This window comes from Psittacula echo (assembly GCF_963264785.1).
Source record: "Psittacula echo genome assembly, chromosome: 7".
Taxonomy (NCBI): domain Eukaryota; kingdom Metazoa; phylum Chordata; class Aves; order Psittaciformes; family Psittacidae; genus Psittacula; species Psittacula echo.
Window position 1 is genome coordinate 12,450,501 of NC_137740.1, and position 27,108 is coordinate 12,477,608.

At 43.4% G+C, this 27,108-nt stretch overlaps 1 protein-coding gene across 6 annotated transcripts; it reads right to left on the minus strand.

The window, feature by feature from the left end:
* On the minus strand, window positions 1-25,406 carry KDM4A (lysine demethylase 4A). Of its 6 annotated transcripts, none has more exons than XM_080622804.1 (22): window positions 25,336-25,406; window positions 24,779-24,931; window positions 24,476-24,651; window positions 23,250-23,364; window positions 22,294-22,487; window positions 20,799-20,848; window positions 20,165-20,268; window positions 18,887-19,024; window positions 17,694-17,944; window positions 16,853-17,043; window positions 15,221-15,582; window positions 13,379-13,499; window positions 12,589-12,767; window positions 9,831-10,035; window positions 9,477-9,553; window positions 8,691-8,746; window positions 7,823-7,931; window positions 7,044-7,232; window positions 6,147-6,317; window positions 5,531-5,650; window positions 4,837-4,929; window positions 1-3,813 (listed from the first exon to the last, which is right to left on the minus strand). In XM_080622804.1, exons 2-22 carry the CDS (start codon window positions 24,914-24,916, stop codon window positions 3,673-3,675), a joined length of 3,180 nt encoding a protein of 1,059 aa, XP_080478930.1. In that variant the 5' UTR covers window positions 24,917-24,931; window positions 25,336-25,406; the 3' UTR covers window positions 1-3,672. The 6 variants fall into 6 exon arrangements, 5 of the variants coding, with proteins under 5 accessions (XP_080478930.1, XP_080478931.1, XP_080478932.1 ...); XM_080622805.1 differs by having other exon boundaries at window positions 25,263-25,383; XM_080622806.1 differs by lacking the exon at window positions 25,336-25,406 and adding an exon at window positions 25,092-25,210.
* Between the last annotated feature and the right edge of the window lie 1,702 nt (window positions 25,407-27,108).

Here is a 27,108-nt window from a genome sequence, read left to right on the forward strand (position 1 = left end):
TAAGTGTGAAGAAGATGAGTATTAGAAAGGAACAGTGCTGACAGAAAAATTAGAAGCATGATGAGAATTTCCAAGTTACATTGCTGTAGTTCTTAAATTAGTCTACAAATTGTCCGTTTTGAATTTAAATTTATTACTGCATCAAACTGAAAACAACATACAGGCTACCAGAGTCTTGACTTCATCCCATGTTTGCATCAAAAAAAGAAACAAGCACAACTGCAGACATGTCAGACAACAGGAGCCCAATTAGAGAACAGAAGAATAGAGATGCATTGGAAACCTTGGGATATGTGGCTGTGCTCCTCAAACAGTGCAGAATCAATTCAACCCAGCTCAAAACACTGGGAAGAGAGAGAAGGAGTGAGGAGAGTGGGTCCTACTACTGACAGCATTGTCTCTGGTCATCTGAGGGGTGTGCTGATGGAGAAAGGTCTCCTAGAAGTCCAGCCACAAGCAGAAACATGACCGCAACCAGGTGCTCTACAAAGAATACAGTCACCTTCTTCAACATTATGAAAAGTAATCACTAGCTTGCCAAGCTCATTTTGAATTAAGGGCAAGCTACTATTTGTTTATACTAAAAATGCTTTTTATGGGTCCAACTTGAACCACTCACAAACAGAAGCTTCCTGAAAAGTGAAGTGAGAAGGTCAACTGCCTGCAGCATCACCTACAAGAGACCTAATGAAGGGCCACCAGAGCTCCAGTGGGGTATACTGACATGATTTCCTACTGAACACATTCAAGAAGCACCCACCTAGCTGATACTCTGGCAGCACTTTGCTTGCACTGGAATGATGCTGTAACAGGGATAAACACACTCCCAAGAAAAACAAACCGCTAGAGAAAATTATTAACAATCAAGATCAAAGTACAGGTAATGGAAAGCATGTGTACCTTTGAGACAGCTGCTCTGTACAGAGCTTTTATTGCTACCTGTTATACCTCAAGCCATAAAACCAATTGTTTTTGCAAAGTCAAATAACACACACCCCTCAAACATCAGGGACACCAATTTTAAGTTCATGGAGAAGCCAAACTGCAGTTCAATCACTGCAGTAGGTAACGTATGCTTACACTTGAATGGTGCAGCACAAGAAGTGATGGGAAAATTGGGAAGGCCCTTCGTCTCGGAGTGCAGGATGGCAGCAGTTTCCAACACAGTGCAGTCAACTGACAAGAGCAAATCTGGAGCCCATAGAAAATGCAGCATAACAAAGCTCCTCTTCTAGAACAAATACCAGGCAAAGGAGCTCTTCAAAGTCACACAATACTGTTACAAGGTGGATGGCAAAACCTGCTGCAGCTGAACAACAGCACTCCAAACAAATCCAGCTGTTTCATCATCTTCTTAGGATGAAGCTGTTGAGCCAAGCATTTGCAGCACAGGTAGCACATGGCACCTAAAAGGTGCATTTAAGTTATATGGCAGTTTGGGAAGAAAGCCTGAACACAGACGCCTTTTCTCCAGAGAGAGAATGGCAGATGATACAAAGAGTGTGTTTTTCGGTATTATACAGGTATTGTTCAGCCTATGAGAGTTAATACCAAATTAACTCTTACAGAACAGAGGAAAGTTTAAGGCTCTGCCAGCTCTTCTCCATGTCTGCTTCACAACACATCACTTCACAGAGGCTTATGTACAAGCTAAGACATCAAAGTGCAATTTCGTTCCCATTGCCTAGACCAGAGTAACTGCAGCTACTAGACTCTGGTCTTGAGATTTGAGTTTTATCAAACCAACTATCCCCTTCATCAGAAAACTATTTAATACCCTGAGACCAGGAGTTGTGGACATGGGAAAAATTAAAAAAAGCCATAAAGGAAAGCTGCTATCTCCTTTCAGAATCTGCTTAAGCCTTCCAATACTGATGAACAAGGAATTTCACCACAAAAATGGGACAGAATACCTCTACGCAAAACAGCGGTTGTGCAAATCTTTGCTACTCTTATCAGCCTCCTGACCCTATAAAAATGTAGGGCTAAGTAAGATTTTTCTTTATAAAAGTTGTAGTTTATTTCTTTTCTGATCAAGAGTTGTATCACTACACAATACTACATTTTATTGCTAATCACAAATCGATGCACCGGGGTTTCGGAAGAGTTTGGTTTATAGCGTTCCTATGTAACAAAAGGAAACAAGGTACAAATCCAGACTTTGCAGACACATTGCCATGTCCCTATAGAAGCAGGGATGCATTAGGTCTGTTTCACTAGAAAATTGTCCTCTTGAACTGTTTCTGGAGAACACGTAACCGTAGTTTCCTCCATCAGGAAAAGTCAACCCATCTTTCCATGCAAAAAGAAGGTGGCCAATCTGCTCCACAGCCTAAAATCCCTTTCCTACAGAATGGGAAAGGAACATGTATTTACACAGCTCCTATTGTGGTGTGTTAATGCTTAAATTACTAGGAGCAAGTTGGCTCATCTTCCAGGTACACCTACTACCCAGCTTAACTCAGCTTCCAATTGCTGGGGCAGCAAGTTCTTTCCAACACAACTGAGATGTGCCCTACTAACACTCTATAAAAACATGTGGTAACCTTTGCCAGGCAGGAACACAGAAGCACTCCCGCTTCAGAAGAGCACTGCACAGCCCTTCAGTAATACATACAGTTCAGTGCATGCTTTATCTGTCCCAGACCCAATATTAGCTATTGCAAGCAAAAGCCTGCAGCCACACGACAGACAGCGCTGCCACACAAGAGGTACTGCACTGCTTCAGATACCACTGCCCTGTCATCCCCAATACTGTGATGCTTGGATTTCAAGAAGGGAGAGTTAGGACTCTGTCCCTTTGGTCATTATTGCCCTAGAGGGGACAGGGAGAAATTTAAAACTCACTCTTTGGGAGCTGAATGTCTATTGGGAGCTGAATGCCTATTCTTGTTAGAAGGCTGCACTGTGCAGGGCTCCAGACAGATTTCACTGATTCTGAGGCACATACTATTACAAGTAAACTTAAGATTAAGTAAATCAAAAGAAGCATCGAACAAAAATATTAAATGGAGGGTTAAATAATTTGTCCTGTAGGATTCAGTTTCACATTTCACCTGTTCACACAAGCACCTCCTATCTGCTTGGATCTGACCAGCCTACCTCAAAAACGAGGTGCTGAGAAAGAAGAGACTGAAGCTGCTTGCGACAAAAAGATGGGATATAAATATAAAAAAAGGTTCAATTTCAAGCACCAGTAATACTGCCCGCTCAAGCCCAGGTGTGGTCACCAGGGAGACTCCCAAAATACAGGAACATTACTCAATTAAAACAATAGACTGTACTATTCTGCAGCTGCCAAGATTCCTGGCTCTAACTCCCAAAAGAGTTTGCCACCTCTCAAAGTTGTCTCTAATAAAAAAAGCAAGGCTGCTTGACGAGATGAAAGCAACACCCCCAAAGCTGGCTTATTCAGTAAGGACCCAACTTCAGACCAAGAGCCTGCAGGCATCAGCTTCAGCAAATGGGATCTGTTTCACTATCCAACAGCTGCCTTCCAGCTACTGCACAGCATCAGCTTTTTAGCTTTCTTACAAAAAAAAAAAAAGAGAAAAAAAAACCAAACCCAACAACAAAACCCCCTGGATTCAAAGCATCCAAATATGGCCTGTTGTACTGGAACATTTAAATCCTTGGGAGAGGTGAGAATCTTCTTCCTCTGCCGCAGGAAGCTTACTCCATGATGGCCCGGTACAACGCAGGTTCAATGTAATCTTCACGGTAGCGTGAATTGATCACTCTCTGTCTCTTTCTCTCTTGTCTGACCTCCTTCTCTGCAAAGATCTCTGTGAAGCGCATATCTGAAGCTATTGACTAAGAGACAAAAAGCAGAATTAGTCACTAGAACACAGGTCAAATTTCTGCCTCCACATCTGTCTACTGCATGTAAGGAAGAACCAAGCCAGGACACTTGCGAACATTCAGCCTTCTTCAAAAACTGACCAAACACAAGGAGAAAAATATTTAAGAAACCAAACTGAAAAGTCTGGGGATAAGTTTAACTAAACTGTAATCAGAGATCTAAAGAATCACAGGTTTCAAATTTAACTGAGTAGCTAATTTAAGTCCACAAGCAGTCTCTTGAAAGAATGAACACACTCATCTATTCTAACTTTCAAGCAGTCTAGCACATTTTGTGCCTTATGGGGCAGGCATGTTTAAACACCTGGTCACAGGATTCATCTGTGATAAGTTCTTCCCTTAACCTCTAACAGATTCTGCATTAAGGTATGCATGATCATCCTGTAAAGCAAGATACCCTAGCATGCTGTCCATAGTTAGGTATTTTATAACTGGAAGCGTAAAGCAACAGAACAGGTCCCAGGCGGGCTGTGGGATCTCCATCCTTGGAGATAATCAAAACTTGACTGGAGAGAGCCCTGAGCAACCCTATCTGACTTCAAAGTTACCCCTGCTTGGAACAGGTGACTGGACAGAGGCCTGCAGAGGTCCTTCCCCACCTGAATTATTCTACAATTTTAAGAAGTGGCCAGCTCTCTTGATGTCACTCTATCAGGAGCTTTTCCAAACAAAGCATAAGGGAAGGAGCTTCACCATTCTTTGTAATGGGAGTAGACAATGAGACGTACAAATACAGGCATGAAAGGGTGTCAAAGCGCTGTCTCAAACAGTAACTATAAAATCCCATCACTGCAGAAGGAGAATTAAAGTCTCTCCAGAGTGAGAGCTTTGCTTTTGTAGCCTGATCAACCAAGCTTCAGAACAACTGTGAGCAGCAGATTGTAATCTCTTGCTGCCATGCACTCAGCTTGCTGTCCAAGGACAAATGAAGTTACATGAGCTTCTTTAGTAGAAGTCTGTACCCTGTTTACCTACCAGCCTTGACTTCACTCTCTTAGGAAGCTCCTCTTCAAGAGTATACACATCATCCCTTTTCACCATCAGCTGTGACCCATCTTCAAATTCCACCTAGAAGAAAAACAGGATTTGTTCTTCCAGAAGTCTCAAAGTTAGAACCCTCCCAAAGCTACCCAGAACTTGCCTTCTCCTCCCCACAGAGGCCTCCCATGAAATAATCTTCTACCACTTGAATTTTATAAGATGTAGGTATGCATACTGCAACAGACTTGAACCAGAACCTCATCAACCCCATGACAAATAAAGCAGCCCAGCAAGTTTTGGCATATTCTTTTAACATCTGACAAGACAGCCTGGCTGGTCACTTTAATAGGGTCTTAACCTTGCACCCTCTGGAAGTATGCAAGGCATTATGCACTCACTGAATAGAGAAAAGCAAACCCAAACTTATTTTAGGTAGTTTAACCTATAGGAACAGAGTTTGCAGAAGAATTACAGACCAGGAATTTTTCAGAAGCTGACACTTTCATGTAGGTAGCCAGACAGGAGTAGAGCTACATGCAACCAACTTTGCTTTCAACAACAGTGACTGTTACCAGCATCTGGCATTGCTGACAACACTGAGTAACTTCCCCTGAAGTGCTTACGCTCTCCCATAGCTCTGCTGGCTTTAAGAACAGCCCTGTTATGATGATCAGCTTCCGTTCTGTACCTGGTACATCTGGATGGCATGTGATGCAACAAACTTGGCTCCGTAAACTTGTCCATCTGTCCATCTCACCTGCACAACTTCCCCTTCGGCAGGGGGACCTAACTGAAGACAGTCTCGACTCTACAGCATGAATGAGAAAGGTGGGAGAGACAAGGAGAAGGGTAAGCAGCTTCCTTATGTGAACATTCAACAAACCCCCAGGGAGTCCATCCCAGTCACACTGCACACCACTCCAACAATTACTCCATTTTAGGGATGAAGAACTAGGCTGAGACACATCCATCCATATCATCTATCTTTAAATTCCAATAGTGGGCCCAACTTCAATGTACTTCATGTAAGAATGGTATACAAGTATCAGCAAGTCTTCTTTCAGACCTACCATTGCTAAGCAGTCAGAGATGAGCTGCACTCCCTGTTACACCTGTTCCTATGTGTCCTCAGTTTAGTCAGACTCACTAATACCGCTAATGACATCTTGCAGCACATCCCAGCCACAGCCCAACCTAGGGTTAGAACGATTACCAAATCCTCTGGTGTATCTGCTCTGCAGCAGCACGAATTGCCTCGCATCATGTGCCCTCTACTGGAGCCAGACTCCCACTGCACGACATACCACAATGTCCTCTGGATACAGGTTGTCGCTGAAGGAACCATCATCAAAGTTAACCTCGTAGAATATCTCCTTTGCAAGGCTGACCACTTCACATTGATAGAAGCGACCATTCTTGTGCTTGCTGATGACTATCTGTCCAGGTGACAGATCCTGGAGCGCAGCCTTAGCTCGCTGAGAAGAGAAAAAAAAGGGAATTTTTTTACACAATGACTCAATAAAGAATGAGTTGAGGACCACAGCTCCAGTGCTGGCAGACAAGGAAGCAAAATACTTCAGTTCAGGCTGAGTAACCCTACTCAAGATACTATCAATCAGCAGCACTTTTAGAAAAGCTCTGCCTGTGGACTTCCACTGCTTAAAGCCTGATCAGACGCTGCTGTCCTTTAAGTTACTTAGTACATTAAGCTATCATTCTTCAGAGCAATGCAGGGCCTTTACAGTAAATATTCTCTAATAGATTGTTGTGGGTTTGATGGCTAAAATAGCTACATGAAAACTTTATAAACTAATTAATCACTTAAGAAATTCGATGACCACTGATGCAGCCTGCTGGAGTCCCTGCATTAACTCCTGCATAGTAAGTATCACAGCTGTTAACACCATATATTTTACATTAACATATAAAAAGCACTATTATTTCTCATTACAACAACCACAGGAGGGATGTAATGCTCTGAATGCTTCTGGGCTGCAAACCAAAATAGAATAAAGGATCTCACTAAGGTCACTCAGAGCAGCAGCAAGGTTGAGATCAGAATCCAACACCAGTTAGATTATACTGAACATTGTGAGAGAGCCTTCAATGAAGAACTGAAAGAATCAATCCCACAATCTAAAGCTTTTCAGTCCCTCCAAGATCCTGCAGTTCAAATTCCAGGGAATCATCCATCTACCCACCTCTGACTGAGATGGAATCTTATGCCTGAAGCAGGTAATGAAGACAACAAATGGCCAGTCATCAGGCTGCATCATGACTCCTGCTGCTTGGGCACAGCTGACATGAAAGGATGTGGGACACCGACCATGTGAGCACTGTACACAGCAACCTGCAATTCTCTTTCTTCGTTTCTTGCAGAAGATGCATTTCTGTGGACAGGAAACTAGAGGTTTAAACTAGCTTTTACTCCACACAAATGGCTAGCTGGTCTGAGTCACCTGGGTCAGGCTTGATGGGCTATTGTAGGAAAAGAATGTTATCTGTAACTCATTAGCATATGCAAAGCAGTTAAAATATTTTTCCCCTCTAGGTGAGCTGTTACAAGAGTTAAGTACAGCTGCTTTGTTGCAGAAGACATTCACCCATTACACAAATGCCTTGCATATCCTGAAGCACCTCAATGCTCAATAGCAATCAATAAAGCAAGCTAAATACTAGGCATTCTAAAAGTAACAACAACAAAAATCACCATTGTAACACTGTATAAATGTCATTTGCCACATACTGAAAACTGTGCCCCCTTACTGGCTTCTCATCCAAATAAATATATACCAAAATAGGGAAAGAAACAAAAAATGGCAACAGGGACAATTGCTATTTTCCATACAAAGAACAGCCCAGACCAAATTGTTCAGTCTGGAGAGATGAATTTGGGTTTGCAGGGATGAGCAAAAGTCTTCCAGATTCTGAACAGACTGGAGAGACACTCTGAAACCCCACCAGTGAAGCACATCCTTACCAGTCTGAAACGTTGCAGGGGAATTTTGCCAACATCTACAGGACTCCGCTCGGCAATGTTCACAAATTTTGCCTCCAGTACACCTACAGCACACATCACATGAACCCATCTGTCAGGACAGGAGAGGGGAAAAAGAAATTAATATGCATTAGGCAGACAGAGGATGTTCTGGAGCTTAAGTAAATACACGTCTGTTGAAGTTTGCCACATAAATCACAATGAATAGCCTCTGAGAAGTAGCAGTGTAATCTTCCTTCCTCCTGCTAGTAAGTGGGCACATGTGGGGCAAACCCAAGACTTCTTCACACTTCCATTGTACTACTAACAGGTTAACAGGAGAACGATTTAGTTTGGCTAGTGCTGGTTGAATGCCTGCATTATAAAAGCCTGCTGACAGGACAACACAGAATAGGTAGCTGAATGCAGCATACTTGCTGCAGAAATATCCTGAATTTCAGTATGCTGTTCTACTTAAACCAATGGTTGTAATTTGTCTCCATAGCCACAGCACATTACATGGAGTAACCAAAATCCTTTGTGAGAAGGTATTGAAAGATGTCATTTCACCAGAAACCTCATTTTTATGTGGTACATTTACAACTCTGCACATTACACCTCTGTGCTATAAAATGCTAAGCAACCAAAGAATGAGTGTGGCACTAGCTGAAGAGACAAAGATTGCTGTGTGTGAACATAACAAACACACTTCATCACCTAATATATATTATATTATCATATAACACAGAATATGAAAGGTGCTGTTGATCACTCTGTTACACCAAATGCAGACACTGGCTTTTACTAGCTTACCCTCACCTACTTAGGAATGGAGTCTCTCCCTTAAGATCAAAAAATCTGGAACACTCACTTGTCATCATTGGCTCTCTGCAGTGCTCCTCCTCGTAATGAACACAAACAGCAGTCCTGGCACAAGGAAGAAAGCATTAGCTGTAAGAGTGAAGTCCAGAGCAGTACACTTGCTTCAGAACTTCCCCCTCAAAATGCATACTCGGAAGAAGACAATAGTTTCAGTGTCAGAAGAGAACTCCCCTGTACAGATCAACCCTTTAGCTCGCAAAAGCTGCTGCCCCTAGGGCAACAAATATAGACTCCAAGTCTGTTAAAGCAAGTAGAACTACCACTGAAGACTTGTTTAACTTGCTTGTTATGGCTTCCTTTTACAACTGTAATATCCTGTATCCTTTGAGGATGTGTAAAAGGATCTGGAAAGCCATGAGCAAAGACAATCTGAAAGGTTAACCTGTTCTGGTGATCTAGAGCTTTCTGAGGGAATCCTGTTCTTCTTGTTTTCTTCATATGCACACACCTCCCCAGTTATTAACAAAAGTTACTGTTTTAGAAATAGTAGCTACCATAAATTAAGACAGACACTGGAGCTATTGCCACACTCATGCAGAACATCTTCCCTATGACCCAAGTAAGCTCAGCAGCTTTGCACTACTTAAATGGATATATCATTACAGCTTAAAAAGCACCAAAAAGCAAGAGACTGACTCCTAAACATTTTCTGAATTGCCTTCTATCCACAGGAGAGAACAAAATAATCCCAAATCAACAACACTGTGGAAATGAACTTTGTAACCAAGTTCCCAGACATACCAGGCTCCATTTGTAATCTTAGGAGAAACTTTACCTCTTCTAAGGCATTTTCTGTACATCTGGAGCACATCCAGTCTTCAGTGGCCTTGTCAGGGGATACACCATAACAACCTAAACCAGACATATCTCAATCAGGAGGTTATCTAAATTCAGACCCATTCCCCTAGAGCCAAGAAATAAAGCAAGAATTAAAATCAATGAGCCTCAGGGTGATGCAGATATCCATGCAGCTAACTGTATTTCAATGGCCAGCACTCGAATACGTACCGTTCAGAAAAGGGCTGAAGTTAGTCTATTCGTACATTAAATAGACTGGTAGAGGCTTGCTATGTGGACAGACTTACTACAGAGAACACTAGAGTTAAGGGTCAACTCTGGATGCACTCACTTGCATGAACACAGACATGGCAGTTCCTGCAGGTGATGAGTACGCTGGTTCCATCTTCCTCTAAGTAGGGGGTTGAAAGATTGAGGTCAGTGCTGCAGCCAGTTGCAGTAAAGCACATCTCAGGAATCAGGGGTTTGGTTCGGATCTTCCCATCCACTGCAGCTGCAGTAACTCCAGAGCTTTGACTGTTGCCTCCACACTCTGCCTATAACAGATGAACAAGGAATTTCAGCTTTACAAGTAAAGCTGTCTCACATCATCTTTACTCACCTATTATTCCACACATATATCCAGTGTAAAGAAAGAATAAAGGTACTGAAAGATTAAACAGTCGGCTAGGTGAAAATATAGTTAAGTTTATAAAATCCTCAGATACTGCACCTTCAGAATGAAATTATTTTCTACCAAACTGGTTAAACATAAGTTCTGAACTGTATCCCTCTAAAGAGCAACAAGATCAAACTGCATCTCTTCTGACAGAAGAGATAGAAACACCAAGCTGACACCTCATGTTCTATGCGCAATGCCTCTGCTGCATTCCCCCACCCCTTAATACAGAGGATAACAACACTGCTGTCCAACACTGTACATTTATCTTACCTTACTATGGGAGGATTATGATCACACAAATAGGTATCTACTGCAATCCCTGTAATTTTTTCCTAGCATAGCTCTAAACAAGTCTAATGGGCTTTGAAACTAATTTGTTCCTGGGAAATAAGCAGCAGACTAAAAATGTAGCTTCACAGTTAAAGCTCAGGAGGCTTTCAGGCTAATCTTTTGGAATCTGTTCATCTAAACCAATGTAAAACCAAACAGCAATTATATGCAAAGTTTACATAGGTATGTAAAGTTACCATTAAAGTTACCATTCTTAACAGTTAAAAAGAAATTAATCTTTCTCTTTGAAGAAAAGTTTCATATCATCTTTGGTACCTCATAGGCCACCATGAAGTAGTTTGCCTGATCTTTTAAAAATATTAGCAGAAATTGCAGTAACAGAATGAAGCTGCACTGTCCCTCCTACAGTGCATCAAAAGATAGGGAAAAAGTCCAGTTAAGGATCACAGTTGGAAGGAAACTGACATGTTTTCAACAAGTTTATTCAGATTCTGTAAAACTTACTGATTCACTCTGAACATTGCATGTCAAGCAAAAGACTAAATCATAGAATCATAGAATAGTTAGGGTTGGAAAGGACCTTAAGATCATCCAGTTCCAACCCCCCTGCCATGGGCAGGGACACCTCACACTAAACCATGCCACCCAAGGCTCTCTCCAAGCTGGCCTTGAACACCGCCAGGGACGGAGCATTCACAACTTCCCTGGGCAACCCATTCCAGTGCCTCACCACCCTCACAGTAAAGAACTTCCTCCTTATATCCAATCTAAACTTCCCCTGTTTAAATTCTAACCCGTTACCCTCTGTCCTATCACTACAGTCCCTAATGAAGATGATCAAAGGAAATCTGCAACAAAGTTGAAGAAAATGGAACTTTCTTTTCCCCACCAAGCAGCTAGATACTTTTCTTCTTCACAAAGGAAAAGTGAGTATTTGTCTGGCATTTTGTGCCGATTTTTTATTTGAATGGGTAACTGAAGTGAGTTCCCAGACTTGCTATAGACTTTCTGAAGTTGGAACGAAGAACCTAACCACAGCTCAAATCTTGGAAGAGTTTCTGCTTCACGGCACGGAGTGGACAGACATTTGAAAACCTGCAGCTAGAGTTTTCTGCTTAACAGCATTTAGAACTGAAAAAAGAAACTTAAAACCTTAAAACCTAAGTTTTAAGTCACAGAACTTAAACTGTTAACAAATTGTTAACTTTCTACACTGTCAGCACTAGTGAAATCCTCAGTTACTATGCAGCTTCTATGTAGAATTTCCAGTCCTGACAAGAACCTACCCTCAGATAGAAACAGCAAGATTGAACTGAAACTATGGTTTATGGGTTTCATGGAAATTAGGAGCTATACACAATAGAAACCCTCGTCAAAAATTTGAGGTCTTTATTTCCCAAACTGTGGTGAACGTATTTTTAGTGCCATCACAGTGATCTCAGAAGAATCAAATATATTTAGCATACAGGAAGGGAATAATCTGATTCTCTAAACTGCAGGTCTAACACACAAGCAGATAACTATTCAGGCTACCTTACAAGCTGAGGCACACCAAAAAATTCAGTATGGGACTTCTGCCTAAGCATTCAATCAACATGACAAAGGGGTTCTGCAACCAACCCCAAGCTATGCATTGCTACAGCTGCACTTTGTTAAAGCACATTTCCACATGCCAGATATACTCCAAGACGAGACAGCTTTCTATCCACAAACACAACCCTAAATCCTTTTAAGTAAAAGGTTCTCTTTCTTGCCAGCTCCCCAGAGACCATGTAATATGAGTGGAGTTAAAGTGTTGTTTTTAAGTGTAGAAGTGAAGGTCTGGAAAAGAGAAATGGGATTTCATAGTCAGCTGAAGCAACATTTGTGCTCCATGCCGTGGCTCAAGCGAAAGCTACAGACACAAAAGCTCCTGCTGAACAGCTGAGCAAGCTTCTGGGAACGCACAAGCAGTCCTCCACAGGTGTTGCGAGGTTCCCAACTGTGCTCTCCTGGAACAATTCCTTGGGAAGACTGCAACACTGATACAGCTTTGGCTAACTGGCAATACGCAAAATGACAGTTTTAAAACTATGCACCACAGCAGCAACCGCTTCAGTTATCCCCATGGTAACACTAACAGACTTGGTCTATATACCTGGTAAGTTTGGAAGAGCATACAAACAGCACAGTGAGGAGACTGCTGAGCCATGGTCCGATTGTATTCTTTTTCAGCCTCAAAATTTGGTGGCCGATTCTGCCACAGCTGGCTAAGTGGCTTGGCCCATGCTTCTGTCTCCTCAGCTTCTTCTTCAGGAGTTAGCTGCTCCGATGCCTCTGTGATAAGAGATCATTAGCTCAGTGATTATGTGTCCTTTTATAGATACTCTTCCTGCAAATGAAACTAAATAAGGCAAAGTTATGAATGGAGATGAAAGACTGAGAGAAATCAAATTGACAGAAGCGTGACGGGAGCCAGTAGCTTGGTCTCCTTTCTATCCTTTTTTAAGAGGCTTCTACAAACACAGCAATCGTACAGACACAAGACAGGCTTAGTGGGTGAGAACAGCACCACCTCCAAATCAAGATCAAGGCTGTCAGCCAAAGAATCTGGTGCTGTTGGATTTTTTGTGTGTTGTTTGTTTTTAATCATTGATATTTACATCAATTACTGGAATGCTCTAAGATGGGCATAGTTAAGCAAGTCTCTGGTACTAGTTTAATCTTCCTTTCATAGTTGTGACTCCGAAGAATGGAAGAGGAAAGAAAGACATCATTCAAGAGAAAATTTTAATGATGTGAGCACAAAAAAATGAGGTAAGATCCTTGTGTAGGATGCAGACCCCTTGCTGACTCCTGGTTACTGCCAATTACTTAATGGAATACCCCACACAGCAGAAGCTAAGATCCTCTCTATTAGTTCCCCAAAGAGCACAAGGCTTACTAACCATCATCACTAATGCAGTCCTTAACCAAGAGTGGGTGATGGCGTGGGAGCTTGCTCAATGGCTGGCGACGACCCTTGGACTTCTTACTCTCCTTCAGTGATCTTATGTATTCCTTTGCTGCCTGGACAAGGAGAAGCAATTCAGCACTCAATTAGCACATGTCCCTTTGACATTACTTTAAAAACGAACTTGTTTTGAACTTAAAGAAACCTCCACAAAATATACACATGCTTTCATGATTTTACCTGTGAGAAACTAACTTCAGCTCTGAACTAACTTTTTGAAAGAACTGCTCTTAGCTCTTTTGATATGGAAAACCAGGTAGAGCTGTACTACCTCTGTTGAGCCATTAGAACAGAGACTTTTCACAGGTTCCAGTGTAGCTTTTTATGCAAGTCTGTTTATGTTAGAATCGTGTAAAAGGCAAAACCAAAGACAGACAAGTTGAATGGTTTTCTATAAGAAGTCTCAGGCATTCTGCAGAAATACTGTGTGTAAACTTAAAAAAATCTCAAATTTAAAATTAATAAAATAATAAAAAGCATGTACAGTTCAAGCTGCCAATGAAGCCTCACTGACTTATTTTAAGCAAAGGAAACTTTCACCCTCTCTGCTTATTATTTGCACTGACAGACTGAAAGAAGGAGACTACAACAATAGTGATTTCCCCTTCTCGTATGTAAAAAACAAGTGACACACTGACAAAATTACTACCAACCTGACAAGCAAGGCAATAAAGGGCATGATTTTAATAGCCCAGGAAGTCTCTCAGTAGGTAAGAACACCCTGCCTCCTTTTTTTTCATTTTTAATGTTATTCCTTTGAAAGCAGAAGCAAATCTTAAACGCACCTCACATCTTTTAAAATCTCTTCATAAAAGAAACCAGAAGAGAGCATAACAGTCATTACCTCTGATCTCCTACAGAGCTGGCTACAAGCCTTCTTAGAAGCAGAAATGCTTTTATTCAAATGGAAATTAGCATTCCCAGTTAACATCTGATGGAAAATTTGTTTTGAAATACACCATACTGGGAAAAGCCATGTACGCCCTTTCAAAATTTCACCCTTTCCCTGTATGGCATGTGCAATGGAGACATCAGTACCAGCAACACAATCTCTTTAGTTTAAATATCCATGAGAACTCTTGCTTAATTCCAGCTTAATTATCAAAAGATTTGCCTCTTTGCTGTTCCATTTCTGTGATTCCTGAATTTTGAAGAATCATTATTGAACTCCCAGTCTCTAAACACAGATTTAAAGAGGAAAACAAAATAATTTGAAAAGACACCAGCAGGTAAGATTTTAACTATTACAGCCTTCTCTTGGGTGTCTAATGAAACATCCGCTGGCAGTTCTTAAACACTTAGATTTACATTCTCCCAATCAATAATTTTTTTGTTCCCTATATTTTAAGGGACATACAAATTTAGATGTTTTTATATAAAAAGCCCCTCAAACATCTTAATGTGGTCATAATAAAGGCTGGATTGAACTACAATAATTTTAGGTACAAAGAGGTGTCTATTACTATAGAAAGAATTGAGTCAGCCTGTAATACTCCCATGTCAAAACCACCAAGCTACCCTTTCCCTTAAAGCAATTAAATAATTCAGAGAAGTTCTCAAAAGAAGGGACTGTTTTCTAGAAGAGGTAAGACTGGTTTGTTGTTTTGACTTTTTTTTTTTAGCCAAACCCGTAGCTATTATAACTCACGTTAACAGCTAAGCAACCTGCTATGCAAACACCAATGGAATGAAAACGTAATCTGCACAGATAGGAAGCTCTATCACAGCAAATCCGTGACCACATAGTTCAGTCTTTCAGTATTCCTGCCATTCATACCTCTGCCAGCTCCTGCTCACTCACACTGGCGGTGGCACTGGCTTTCTTTCCTGAAGTGTGCTCACTGTCAGATCCGCTGGCATCCCCCTTAGCATAGCTGTGGACTGTGAGCACCCCAGCTGGCCCAGGAACAGTTCGTTTTGCCAACAGATCAGTCAATTCAGAGTCTGAGGAACCAGAATACGCAGGCGAGCTGGACTGAACACTGGGCGTTGCACTCTGCTTTGCAGTTGGCAACACTGAAGTGGAATTTGAAGCATGTGAAATGGAGAGATCCAATGCAGCTGCTTCTTGTTCTTCCTCTTCCTCCTCCTCAAGCTTCACTGTTTTCAGTTCTTCAAATTTAGCTGAGTCCACATGATCTAGAAGAACAGATATAATGACTTCAGAAAAAGTCTGGGCAGCAGAGAGACCATTTGCACAAAGCCAAACAGGAAAGCAAACTACTGCACATACAAAAGAAACATTGAGTCATATAAAGAGTAGGTCATTAATTCAAACACCTATAAAATCATGGGTGACTTAGCGACAGAGAAAGAATAAAAGCATCTGCTCATTGCCTTTTCCAGTACAAGAACTGGTGTTCACCAAACAAAACAGCAGACAGTGAGTTCAAAATAAACAGAGATGATCCTTTATACTGTGTAGCTAAACAGCCCAACTCCTGGCTACATGATGCTGTGGGTAAGAGGTTACAAGGGTTCACGGGAGACTCAACAGAAAAATAAAAACCCACAAACCAATAGAAGCTTATGAAATACAAGCTGTAAAGGGCTGGAAAACAGACTAATAGAGGGAGGAATGACACGTTTGCCCTGTTCCTACATTGTTCCATAGGCCCCTTGCTTCTCCCTTAAGAATACGAATAATCAATCCATTACAAGCCATATTATTTTTCCTCCAGCCTATTTATTACAAAATTACAAATAAAACATCTATACAGCATAGCAGACCCATGCTATGAGGAAGTCTGCATATGTTTTACTAAGCAATTTCCATAAACAGGTCACAGTACACAACAGGAATACAGAGGACCTTGGACTACTGAGGCATCCAATACATTTCTGTATGCAGGCAAGCAAAATAAAAGAGCAAAAATCAAAACCTAGGAATACCTATTTCTGAAGCAAGTCACATGTAATAGTTCCTGTCCGCTTTAGTTCAGCTGAAAGGCAACATCTCCATGACCCACCTGGTCAGCCAGTTACTGCAGCAGCTACAGGATGGCTGCCTACACCTTTGTTCTCCCCCAACAATTTGTTTTACATAGTTCTCACTGGGGAGTTATCCATACGCCACAAAAGCTAATAGTTCAAGCTGTGGTTATTTCATTTACTCAAGCCAGTCACAGAAGTGTCAGACAAATCTGACTAACAGGCACAGCCTAAAATCATTCTAGATGCATCCTCTGGTCTTGAAAAATCAAATGGCAATATCTCAGGTCTCATGACAATAAATTTCTGAAGTGCTTGCCTTGGCCTGACAAACTTGTGTCTGAGTTTCTGGACATGACAACATCCTACTGACTAGCATCATATGAAAGAGTGCCCCAGATTCAGCTCTAGCAGCTTCTCTCCCTGAAGAAAAATACCCTGTCCCCTTGTAGCAGGATAAAGCCTGAGGAATGATTACCTGGAAGCTTGACCCTTTGTTCACCCTGTTGCACAACTTCACTCGTAGGTTTCTCACAAGGCTCTGACATGTCTGTTTCACACTGTGCAGAGCTCAGCTCCTCCTTGGGGAAGGCCTCGCTCTCACTCACCTCCTGAGGCACTTCCAGGCAGACTCTGTGCCTTTTTGTTCCTATGCGATGCTTGGGGATGCTGCAGAAGACAATTACATATGTCAGGTTACTAAACATGTAAGCATGTTGAATTTCTGCCTGGCTACACAAAATACAGCCTGGTTTGGATCAGTGTTTTCTGAAACAGCACCTGGGAAGCTAAAGTTTCCAAATTATTCTGAAGTGTTTTCCTTGCCTTTACAGGAGCATCACCAAAGACAGCTTTAGGAACAGTAGCTAACGTTGGCTGAAAAAGATTTAACTGTGAAATGTAGGATAATTAGCCTGTCTGCCTTCAGTAACCAGGAACTGTACACTGATGTTGCAGCCTGCAGCACTGATAATACTGGAATCTGCTAGCAAGCACTGCCCCATGATCCCAATGCACTCCCTTTTATTTCTGGCCTCCTAGTGTACGGTGCACACTTCCAATCCGAGCTTTGCATGTCGGTCCAAAGATGAAGAACTACCTTCCAAGCTGGTGCATTTCCTGTCTAACACAAACTCTCACCAATGGGGACCCAAACAGTAAAAAAATATACAATAAATTAAGAGTATACCCTATTCCCAGGAAACAGACTATTGCTAACTCTGACTGCTGCTGTTCTGTCGGAATGGCAAATATTCAATTAAGCTGGGTCCAATTTCTACTAATCCAACAAAAAAGCAGAGGACTACATAAAGCATTACCTTTTTGTCTCATCCTCGTCCACTTCCTTTTTACACACCTCTCCTATTTCCATTTCCTCAGCACACTGTTTCCCATTCTTGACTCTTTGCATGAGATCCCCTTTAAGGAACTCTGCTGCCTCTGGGGTTGGAAGAGCATGGTCAATGACAGTCACATCCTTCCCGGCTTTCCAAAGCTTGTAACGATCTGGCTGGTACTTCCTCACAAACACATCCATGGAGATCTTCACCATGTCCTTCCGACACGAGCACTTAAATCACAGAAAATATGCAAGTAAGGCTACATACTCGACAATTCTACTCTGCACTCCTTCTCATTTTGCTTTCAGGAGCGTAACTAAAGAATCCCACAGTTACATGTAATTGAGCCTCAGAACTCTCAAGACTTTCCCAGTAAATCAAAAGGGTGTACACTAAGTTACTAAGAACTGGGCAGAAAAGCCAGCAAAACCAACAGAAAACCAGATATTATCACAATAATGAAGAAAGCAAGCTCACCCTCACCAGCCGATTTACAGAGTTGCTGGTAGATGACTATTTTAAAATGAGCTCATATAAAAAAAGCCAGCAAAACCAGAGATCCTAATGGGGAAGTCAGAGCCATACAAACTCTGGGCCTACTCAGAATAGTAGTTCTTCTCATCTAGGCATAGTTACAACTAGTGCTTCAAAGCACCAGTTGTACTAGAACTTCAATGTAAGTTCTGAAAATATAAGGCATGTTCGTAAGGCACCTCTACAGGGGTACAACACCATCCAGTCTAAAGGTTCAGCCAAGACCTTTACTTTGATAAGTGACTTAAGTTACCAAAAGCATACTTCCAGGCTAAACAATTAATAAGTTACAGTTAAAATACCAGACAAAATACTGATGAGTCCTGACCACCAAGCACACCCTTTCATCTCTGGTAAGACAACCAGTCCCTCCCTTTCTTTGAAGCCTCACTTGATCCACATAAAGCTAAAAATCTTGTTATATGCTATCCATAGTTGAAACAAGGACATGAAACAGGAGCCTGACTGAACACTGTTACTGTATCAGAAAGCAAATATCACATCTTAAATGGAAAAAGCACTGAATTCACTCCCTTAGAATAAACACTGGGGACTTAACAAGCAGCAGAGCAATAGGTTATTTGTATGCAATAACCTATTTGATGGCAACAGACCACCTACCAGTACAGACTGCTTACCAGTACAGACTGCTTCCCATACTCGATCCATCGAAGAGTAGCAAAGTTGGTAGATTCAGCACAGTTAAAGCCATGATTAAAGCCAGCATGATAGCTATAAGGAAAGGTTATCATGAACTCTCCAGCCTCCTGTGTCACCTAGAAGACAGTTGAGACACCACATTGTTATTCACAATTTAAGAGTTTACTTGATGTGTCTGAATAAAAGGAGTTCCTGCACACCACATGCAGTATGTCTGAAACCCCCTCCCACAGATGATGGTTGGAGCTACTTGCTGCAATGGACAGACTTTGTACTTACTTACCTTTACTATTCTCCTACTTATGTTAGTATCTGTTTACTGGAAAGCAACACTCAACAGTCTTTTACTAAAACATGACTGGTCAAAATAGCACAGAATCACAGAATCATAGAATGGTTTGGGTTGGAAAGGACCTTAGATCATCTAGTTCCAATCCCCCTGCCATGGGCAGAGACACCTCACACTAGATCATGTCACCCAAGACTCTGTCCAACCTGGCCTTGAACACGGCCAGGGAGAAGTGATTATACATACAAAATACTCTGTGATTAGCTATCTGAAGGTCATAAAGGTATCTGTATCAGCTACAAGTTTTGCTGCACAGTATCTAAGGCCAATTAAAATTACTACTCACACACAATGTGGAAATTTACTACCGTTTCCTTTCACTGTTCATATTCAAATACAACTCTAGATCAGCTTTCCACTGCTGCTCTTCAACAGATCCCCATTGTCTAACAAGGTTCATGACAACAAAACAGGTGTGACAGTACTTCTGAGTAAGGACTCAAAGACTAGATCTTCAATGTGTGTGCGTGGGGGGGAAAGTGGGTGGCAGGTTATCACGTTGGAAAGTAAGGACATCTATAACATTATTAATGTAATAAAAAAAAAAATAGAGAACAAGCCACACTTTCTACTGAGGAAGCAGATCACATCAAGCAAACTTAGGAGGGGACAAATCTGAAACAAAAAAAGAGCAATCTCTCTTCACTGACTACACAGCTAAACTGTGAAGTTAATCTCATCTAACACAGGATGTTGTGTATAGTTTTAAGTTCAAAAAAAACCAAACATCAAACTCTTTGAGGCCCAAGTGCCAGATAAATGGTGGTACAGTGGGAAAGGATTGTGTTACACCCTCCCTGTTCCTGTTTTCCTCTCTAAGTGTCTGCTCTTGGCTGCCGCTAGAGATGAGACAGGGCTGCATGGACGTCTTGACTGAGCTGGTACAATCATGATTATTTCTCCACACCTTATCAAATGGGATGCCGTATTTCTTCAGGATTGATGGAGAGATGAGGGTCATCTTGTGGCGGAGAAAGGCTTCACAGCTTTGGGCACTTCCTGGAAAGAAACCTGTGAAGTAAAGGCAAGGAGAGATGTTACTGTTCTGCTGTGAATTAAATTAATTTTTCATTAATTTATAGGAAAAGTTACCACCTAAACAGTATTTTTCCCTAGGCCTACAAGTATGGACCACCTGATCTGAAGTGTGCTAGCTTGCATCCTGAAGAAAAAGGACAAGTCCTGGACATTAATCTTTAACAGATGCCAGTTTGAAAGAGCATAAGGAAGACTGCACACAGATGGCTCTTCCCTTGGCTATAACCTTCCACTTCTAACCATCAATAGTTAAGGATTTTCTCATTAAAGGTTAGACAGCCCACAACTGCATTATTTGTAATATGACATTTCTCTTGTGTGCATACACAACTAAACACTCAGAAATAATATAATCTATATTCTAAAAGGCAAATTATCAGTTCAGTATGCCAGCCTGTGCTCTTGTGAACATTACAGGCATGCTGTACTCCAAAAGAGATGAAACCCACTGAAGCTGTACATCCCACCTTCCACAAAATGCAGGACATGAAATGTGTGATTACCTTTTGCAAGTCTCTCCAGTCGCTTCCCATGCTCTGGAGGAATAGAGTACCTGCAGTCATAAGAACAAGTCTGTTAAGTTCAACTGACAGGACAGAATCTCAAAGTTAGACAGGAAATCATAAATGGGCATTGAGGCACGAATTACCTATAATAATAATGAAAAAGATCTTCCATCACCACAGTCTCTTTCAAAGTTTGATGAGACAAAGTTATAAACTGTATCAAGGACTTTTACCTCTCCCAAGAAAAATCAAGAGCCAAAAGCTGACCATTTCCTCCACTGACTTGTGCTTAAGCAGGCAAGGAAGTAAAAAGTCTTATGTATTTAATTACATCAAAACATGAATTGTGAGAAGAAAGGGAAGAGCGCTTCCTGACCCGTCTCAGCTCACAGCAGTGCAATCGCTAGTACACTCAGTGCAAGGAGCAACACAGAGCAGGAGAGAAAACAGAATCATCTCTTCCAGCTGCTCAGACCAAGATGGGACTAAGTCAGACACCATGTCACATCCTTAACATGTACACAACTTGAGGTGTGCTCTTTGGGGCTATATCTCTCTCTGTACTCACCTTTTCCAGGGTGCCACAAAACTAGTTGGTTTGACTACAGTAAATAAACCCACCTACTTAGCTTGCTTTCACTCTAGAATATCGAGTACTTGTCAGTTTCTTCTTAAATAAATAGAGCTGTTTGTTAAACAAATGAGACTACAGTATCAGTAAAGTTAACTTCTTACACCTACTACTGTGAAAGAAGCAACAGCCTCCAGGTTTATCTGACCTAACTATTGTTCCGTGTTCCCATGCAATTGCCACTGCATTGGGTTGTTCACTGGTCATGTGGCACTAGCTATTATTTTTTACTTCAAAGTTGTACTAAAAGGCAGCCAAAAATACTAGCTTCCAACAGAAGTGCCATGGAAACAATTGTTAAGTTGCTTGAGAAATTTATTTGTGAACAGAAGGGAATGATTCACTCTTAAAATGCAACCCATGCTACAGAAAAATTTGGGAGCCTCCCCTACAAACAGTCACGAAAGATCAGACCATGGATGAACCACTCAGCAAGATCCACTAGCCTGCTTTTAGATCTACGATAAACAGCTACATTTCAAAATCTGTTTGCCTGTTCTCCTACTGCCTGCATGACAACAGGTGTATTACCTCTGTATGGTCATTTCAGAGCCTCAGGAAATCATACACAAGTTTTCCAAGTTCTGGCCCTATCGCATATTATAATTCTGAGGAACATTTTACATCAGGACAGCAAATGGACTTTCTAGAAGGTAATCAAACAAATGCTAATGAGGACATGCACTGCTCTGTAGTATCTTACAGATTTCTAGTGTTCTTGTCATCCGATACAACTGCAGTGCAACACTGGAGGGATGGCAATTTCTTTAGTGAACTCAACTCTCTTAACTCCATGACACTGACTCCAATGTTTATGGTATTGTTTTTCTACACCTAGAAGCTTCCTTAGAAAAATCTTACCATGACTTGGGTTCCCCAAAATGCAAGTAATTAATACTGTAGAGATCCATGTCCTCAGTATGCCAAGCAAAGGAAGTTTTCCACATGCCAAAATATAGGTAAGGAGTATTCACTCCCTCAATGGTGATGCCACTTTCATTCTCCACAATATCGAGGATCGTGTTCAATCTGCCAATATTCCACGCATCTACATGCTGCAAAACACAAGCCTCATGTTAAACATAATTATGAAGAATGGAACCACACAACTAAAATGACAGTTGCAAAAGCTATCAGACACTTGTGAAACAGCATATCAAGACAAATCACGTACTGGCACAGCTCAAACCAAGCTATTTCAAGTAAAACAAAAGTTTTGCATGATGCTAGCTTAGATACTGATTGTTTACTAGTCACCAGAGAACAGTGTGAGCTTGAGCCGATGTCTGAGCCCTCTTGAACAAAAACACTTTTCATTCCAAACATCTTTTTTAAAAGAGTGAATCAACTAATTTAGAAGACTAGCAAGTAGAATGCATGCCCTTTTCTAATGTTTATCATCCTAGCACATAATGGCTGCAGAGCTGTCCTACAAAAATATATGCGCTAGTGGATACCAAAGCAGTGCATGTTCACTGACCAACACTTCCAATGCTCATAAGCCTTTCAGGACAAAGCAGTGTAAAAGCAACACTTAGGCAATAGCAGTTTTTGTTTTCTTGAACTGAACTGTATTATACTGAAGTGCTAATAAAGGCTCACTGTGACCTCTGTTAGCCTAAATTATCTGAGTTAAATGGAAAGTACATTATAAACATAAAGCCTACTGCATTCCTGTCTACTCTAGAAGCTGGAACTCATGTTAAGACTATCATTATCGCTTTCAGAAAAAGTTACAAGTCAAATGCTACATTAGCATTTCTGAAACGTGATATACAAGGATAACCTTTACCTGAAAACCAACATAGTTTTCCTACCTTGTCATAAAGTGTGCCATTAACATCAGCACCGTAGATAGGGGCATTGAACGTAAGGTTCTTCCAGTATTTTCGTTCAAGGTCTTCAAAGTCCGTGTAGCGGGGTGTGCAGTACCTAAAAAAAACCCAACAAAGATACTAAAGACTTTTCAGTTTGATAACTGGAGAGTTTAAACCGGTGTTTTTCACCACTGAAGGAATCGAAAGCTACAATAAAAGTACCTAATGCATGTTTATCAGCCAGACCCCTACCCTTACTCCCAGAAAAGCCAGGAGAGCAGCCATAGCTGTGTTCCTGTGAGACTTGGGAACAAAGGATCAGGAACAAAATTACTTTTCCCATTTCTCAGGTTGCTTTCATTTTTGCTTTGTGCACTTCTCTCAGTCTGAACAATTTCATTTTCTGGTTGTTGCTAACTTAGCAAGGAAAGATATAATCAAAACCAGAAATGATACAAAGAACAGCTTAAAAAAAAAAAACGCAAACCAACAAAACCAGTATTTTCTGCCACTGTAAATGTAACAACCATTTCCAGACTCACCTGCTAGTGAACTGGTCAAGCATGCTTTGTTTACCAACAAAGTATCTGCTCTTGATGTCCATTCCCTCCTAGCTATACACTGGCCTCTTTGTGCAGAACTGAGGGATCAAATTTACACTCTTAACAACTGTTTAATATGTATGTGCATATATATGTATTCCAGACTATTACATATATAGCATAAAAAAGTAATTTTCATTAAATTACTCTATTACAGAAACAGAGTCCTAAGATAACTGATGTGTACTGCTCTTGCAAGATAAAATAAGCTGCAGCAGACCGACTGCTGGTGGCAATTCCAATGCTATTTCTAAATAGTTATTTCACAGGCTGTTTTTCTTAAACTCCTTTTAAAGCAATCTTTTTTTCTGTCTCCTTTTTCATGTCAAGAACATTCCTTTCTCTGCTATTACACCCAAATATTTCGATGATGTTGACACACACACAGGCACCCACAGCGGAAACAAAAAGTTCTGCTGGTGTTATGCATCCCCTGTCATTACCAGATGACACGAGCGACAAAGGTCCCCGCGCACGCAGCTGGTCTGACCAGCACATCTCATCTGCTCAAGGCATTACGTTCACACCTCCGAGCGGCACCAGAACCTGGCCCTGGGGAACTGGGACAACAGGACCAACCCCCGCAGTGACTATGTGCGCAGTGGCACCGTGGCACAGCCATACTTGTCGCTGTTGGCAATCCTTCGGAACTCGCGGACCGTCATGGCCTTCTTCTGGATGTTGTACTGGGTGAAGAGGCCGGACTGCCCCGTCACTACCTGCTGGATGGGAGCGGGGATGATGAGCTCGTCGATGTCATCGTAGCACCTCCGCGGCTTCCACTCCTTCGGAGGGACTATCTGCAAGAAGCAAAGCGCACCGGCTGATCGCAGGGCACCCGGGGCCGGGCACGCCCGCCGCGCCGGCGCTGCGGGGTAAACAAAGGGCGGAGGGAGGCCGGTAGGGGGGGGAGCCGGGGGTCAGCACCTTGGCCAGCCCGGCGCGGTGGGCACCCTGCGACTCCACGTAGGCGATGTACCGGCTGAAGTCCCGGAACTGCTCCATGGTGGGGCGGAAGGTCATGATCCGAGCGCCGGGGTTGAGGCTCTCCAGGTCCGAGGCCATGTTGCCTGGCCAGCCCTGCACGGAGGAGGGGAGAAGAGAGGGGGTAGGACGGAGGGGGGGGGGGGGGGGGCGGGTCACCCCACGCACCCCTCCCCCACTTCTCTCGGGGCAGGCCCCGTCGCGCTCGCACGCCCCGCCCCCTCCGCCCGCAGGCCAATCGCGGCGGGGTCCGCACCAGCTCTGTCTCCTCATTGGTGGAGGGCACCTGCCCGTCAGGACTACGGGCTCCCTTTCCTTCCTCACGGCGGAGAACGCCACCGATTCACGCCCCTCCCCCTCCCTTTCCCCGGCCGGGTCGAGCCCGTTCCGAAGCGGAGGAGCCCGAGTCCCCGCCCCGCGTGCTCACGTCAGCAGCGCGTCCCTGTCCTCCGCCTCCGCCGCCTCCGCCCTCCCCCCGGTCCGGCGCCCGGCCGCCGTACCCCTGCGCACCACGCGCCCAATGAACCCGGCAAGGCCGCCGACGCCACCGCGGCTGTTCCCCACTGCCCGGGCCCCGCCCTGCCCCCCCGCCCCGCCCCCGCCGCCGAAAGCCAATCGCTGCCCGCTCCCGTTTCGCAGCCAATAGGAATTCGACGGCCCGTCTGGGCGGGCCAGCGAATCAGGAGGCCGGGAGCGGGGAGGTTGCTAGGCGGACGGGTGGAGCGCCGGCGGGCAGTCGCTAGGGGGCGGTTGCTAAGGGAGGCCCGGGCCCACTCGAGGCTTCAGAGGGGCCGGGCAGGGGCCGTCACGCAGCTGTGGCGGGCGGGCACACTGCGTCCCGCCACCCCGTGGGTCCCCAGAGACACCCGCCGCGGGTGGGGCAGAGCCGAGGCCTCGCTGCGCGGCGTCAGCGCGGCCCGGGGCGCCGGGGTGGGGGAGCCTGGCCTGCCCCAGCGGCAGCCGGTGACATGGCCGGCTGAGGCGGGACCCGGGGACTTCACACCGGCCGCGGGGCGCCCGGAGCCGGCGCAGCCTGGTGGTGGCTGGCGTGGGGTCAGAAGCGCTGGGTGCTAAATAGTGACATTAATTGGAGGCCCTCAGTGACATGGGTTAGTGGTGGACTTGGCAGTGCTGGGTAAAAGTTGGACTTGATCTTAGAGGTCTTTTCCAACCCAGCCGATTCTACGATTCTAATCCCATGTGAGTGGTGCAGCAGTGAGCTAATGGGATCTGGACGCTGGACGGTGATACACAATAGGCATGTGCCAATCGGATGTATTAACCCAGCTAATTATACTCCTACGATTTCTGAGTGCAGGCAAAGCCAAAGCAGTTTGACACTCGGCAGACTGCCGGCAGTAAATGCAGCCTGGGGCTGGATCAGCGCCAGCCACACTGGTCAGAGAGAAACACGGAAAAGTGCCCCCGTGGGCAGCGTGTGATGTCCCTGATCCACTGCTGCTCTGCTGAGGATTGGGAGCCAACAGGGCAGTTCCAGCAGATGCTTTCAAGTGTGGTCAAGGCTGAATGAGTGACAGAGCCGGTGGAGGACACTGATTCCCCTCTGCCAGAACTGGCTATGATTGACACAGGTAGTGTTGTACTAAACGCTTGCTAAATGTACAAGTGCAGCCTTGAAAGTAAGCACAACCCACACGTAAGAGCTCATGGCCACGCTCAATCCTTCATGCCTAAATAAAACCTTAATTTCACTGCATGTTTCTCCTGATTGATAGGAATGGCTCAGGGGACTGGGGCTCTTTAGTCCGGAGGAGAGAAGGCTCAGAGGGCACTTTATTTCTCTCTACAACTACCTGAAAGGAGGGTGGAGAGAGGATGTGGCTGATTGTCTTCTCCCAAGTAACCAGTGATAGGACAATAGGTAACGGCCTCAGGCTGCGCCAGGGGAGGTTTAGGTTGGATATTAGGAACAATTTCTTCATCAAGACAGTGATCAGCATTGGAACAGGATGCCCAGGGCAGTGGTGGAGTCACTGTCCTTGGAAGTGTTCAAAAGACTATGTAGATGAGGCCTTTAGTGACATGGTTTAGTGCTGGACTTGGCAGTCCTGGGGTAATGGTTGGATTTAATGATCTTAAAGGTCTTTTCCAGCCTAGCTGATTCTTTGATTCTATTATTTCCTTTGGTGTCATGCTACTTTCAGCAGTCCTGAGAGTCTTACCAACCCTCCAACACAGATTTTCTGTGGTCTGCTGCCTTCCTGACCTGCTCGGAGTCTGAATTGCCAGGTATAAGGACCAGAACCCCAAAG

Bases quoted from the DNA above. Each gene is read 5' to 3' on its own strand.
- KDM4A (XM_080622804.1), bottom strand. From the start codon at position 24,916: ATGGCCTCGGACCTGGAGAGCCTCAACCCCGGCGCTCGGATCATGACC. The intron at 12,768-13,378 runs GTTAGTAAGCCT...CTCTTATCACAG, and splicing joins GGACTGCATTAGTGATGATG to AGGCATCGGAGCAGCTAACT. The intron at 6,318-7,043 runs GTGGGTAGATGG...TTCTCTTCTCAG, and splicing joins AGATTCCATCTCAGTCAGAG to CGAGCTAAGGCTGCGCTCCA.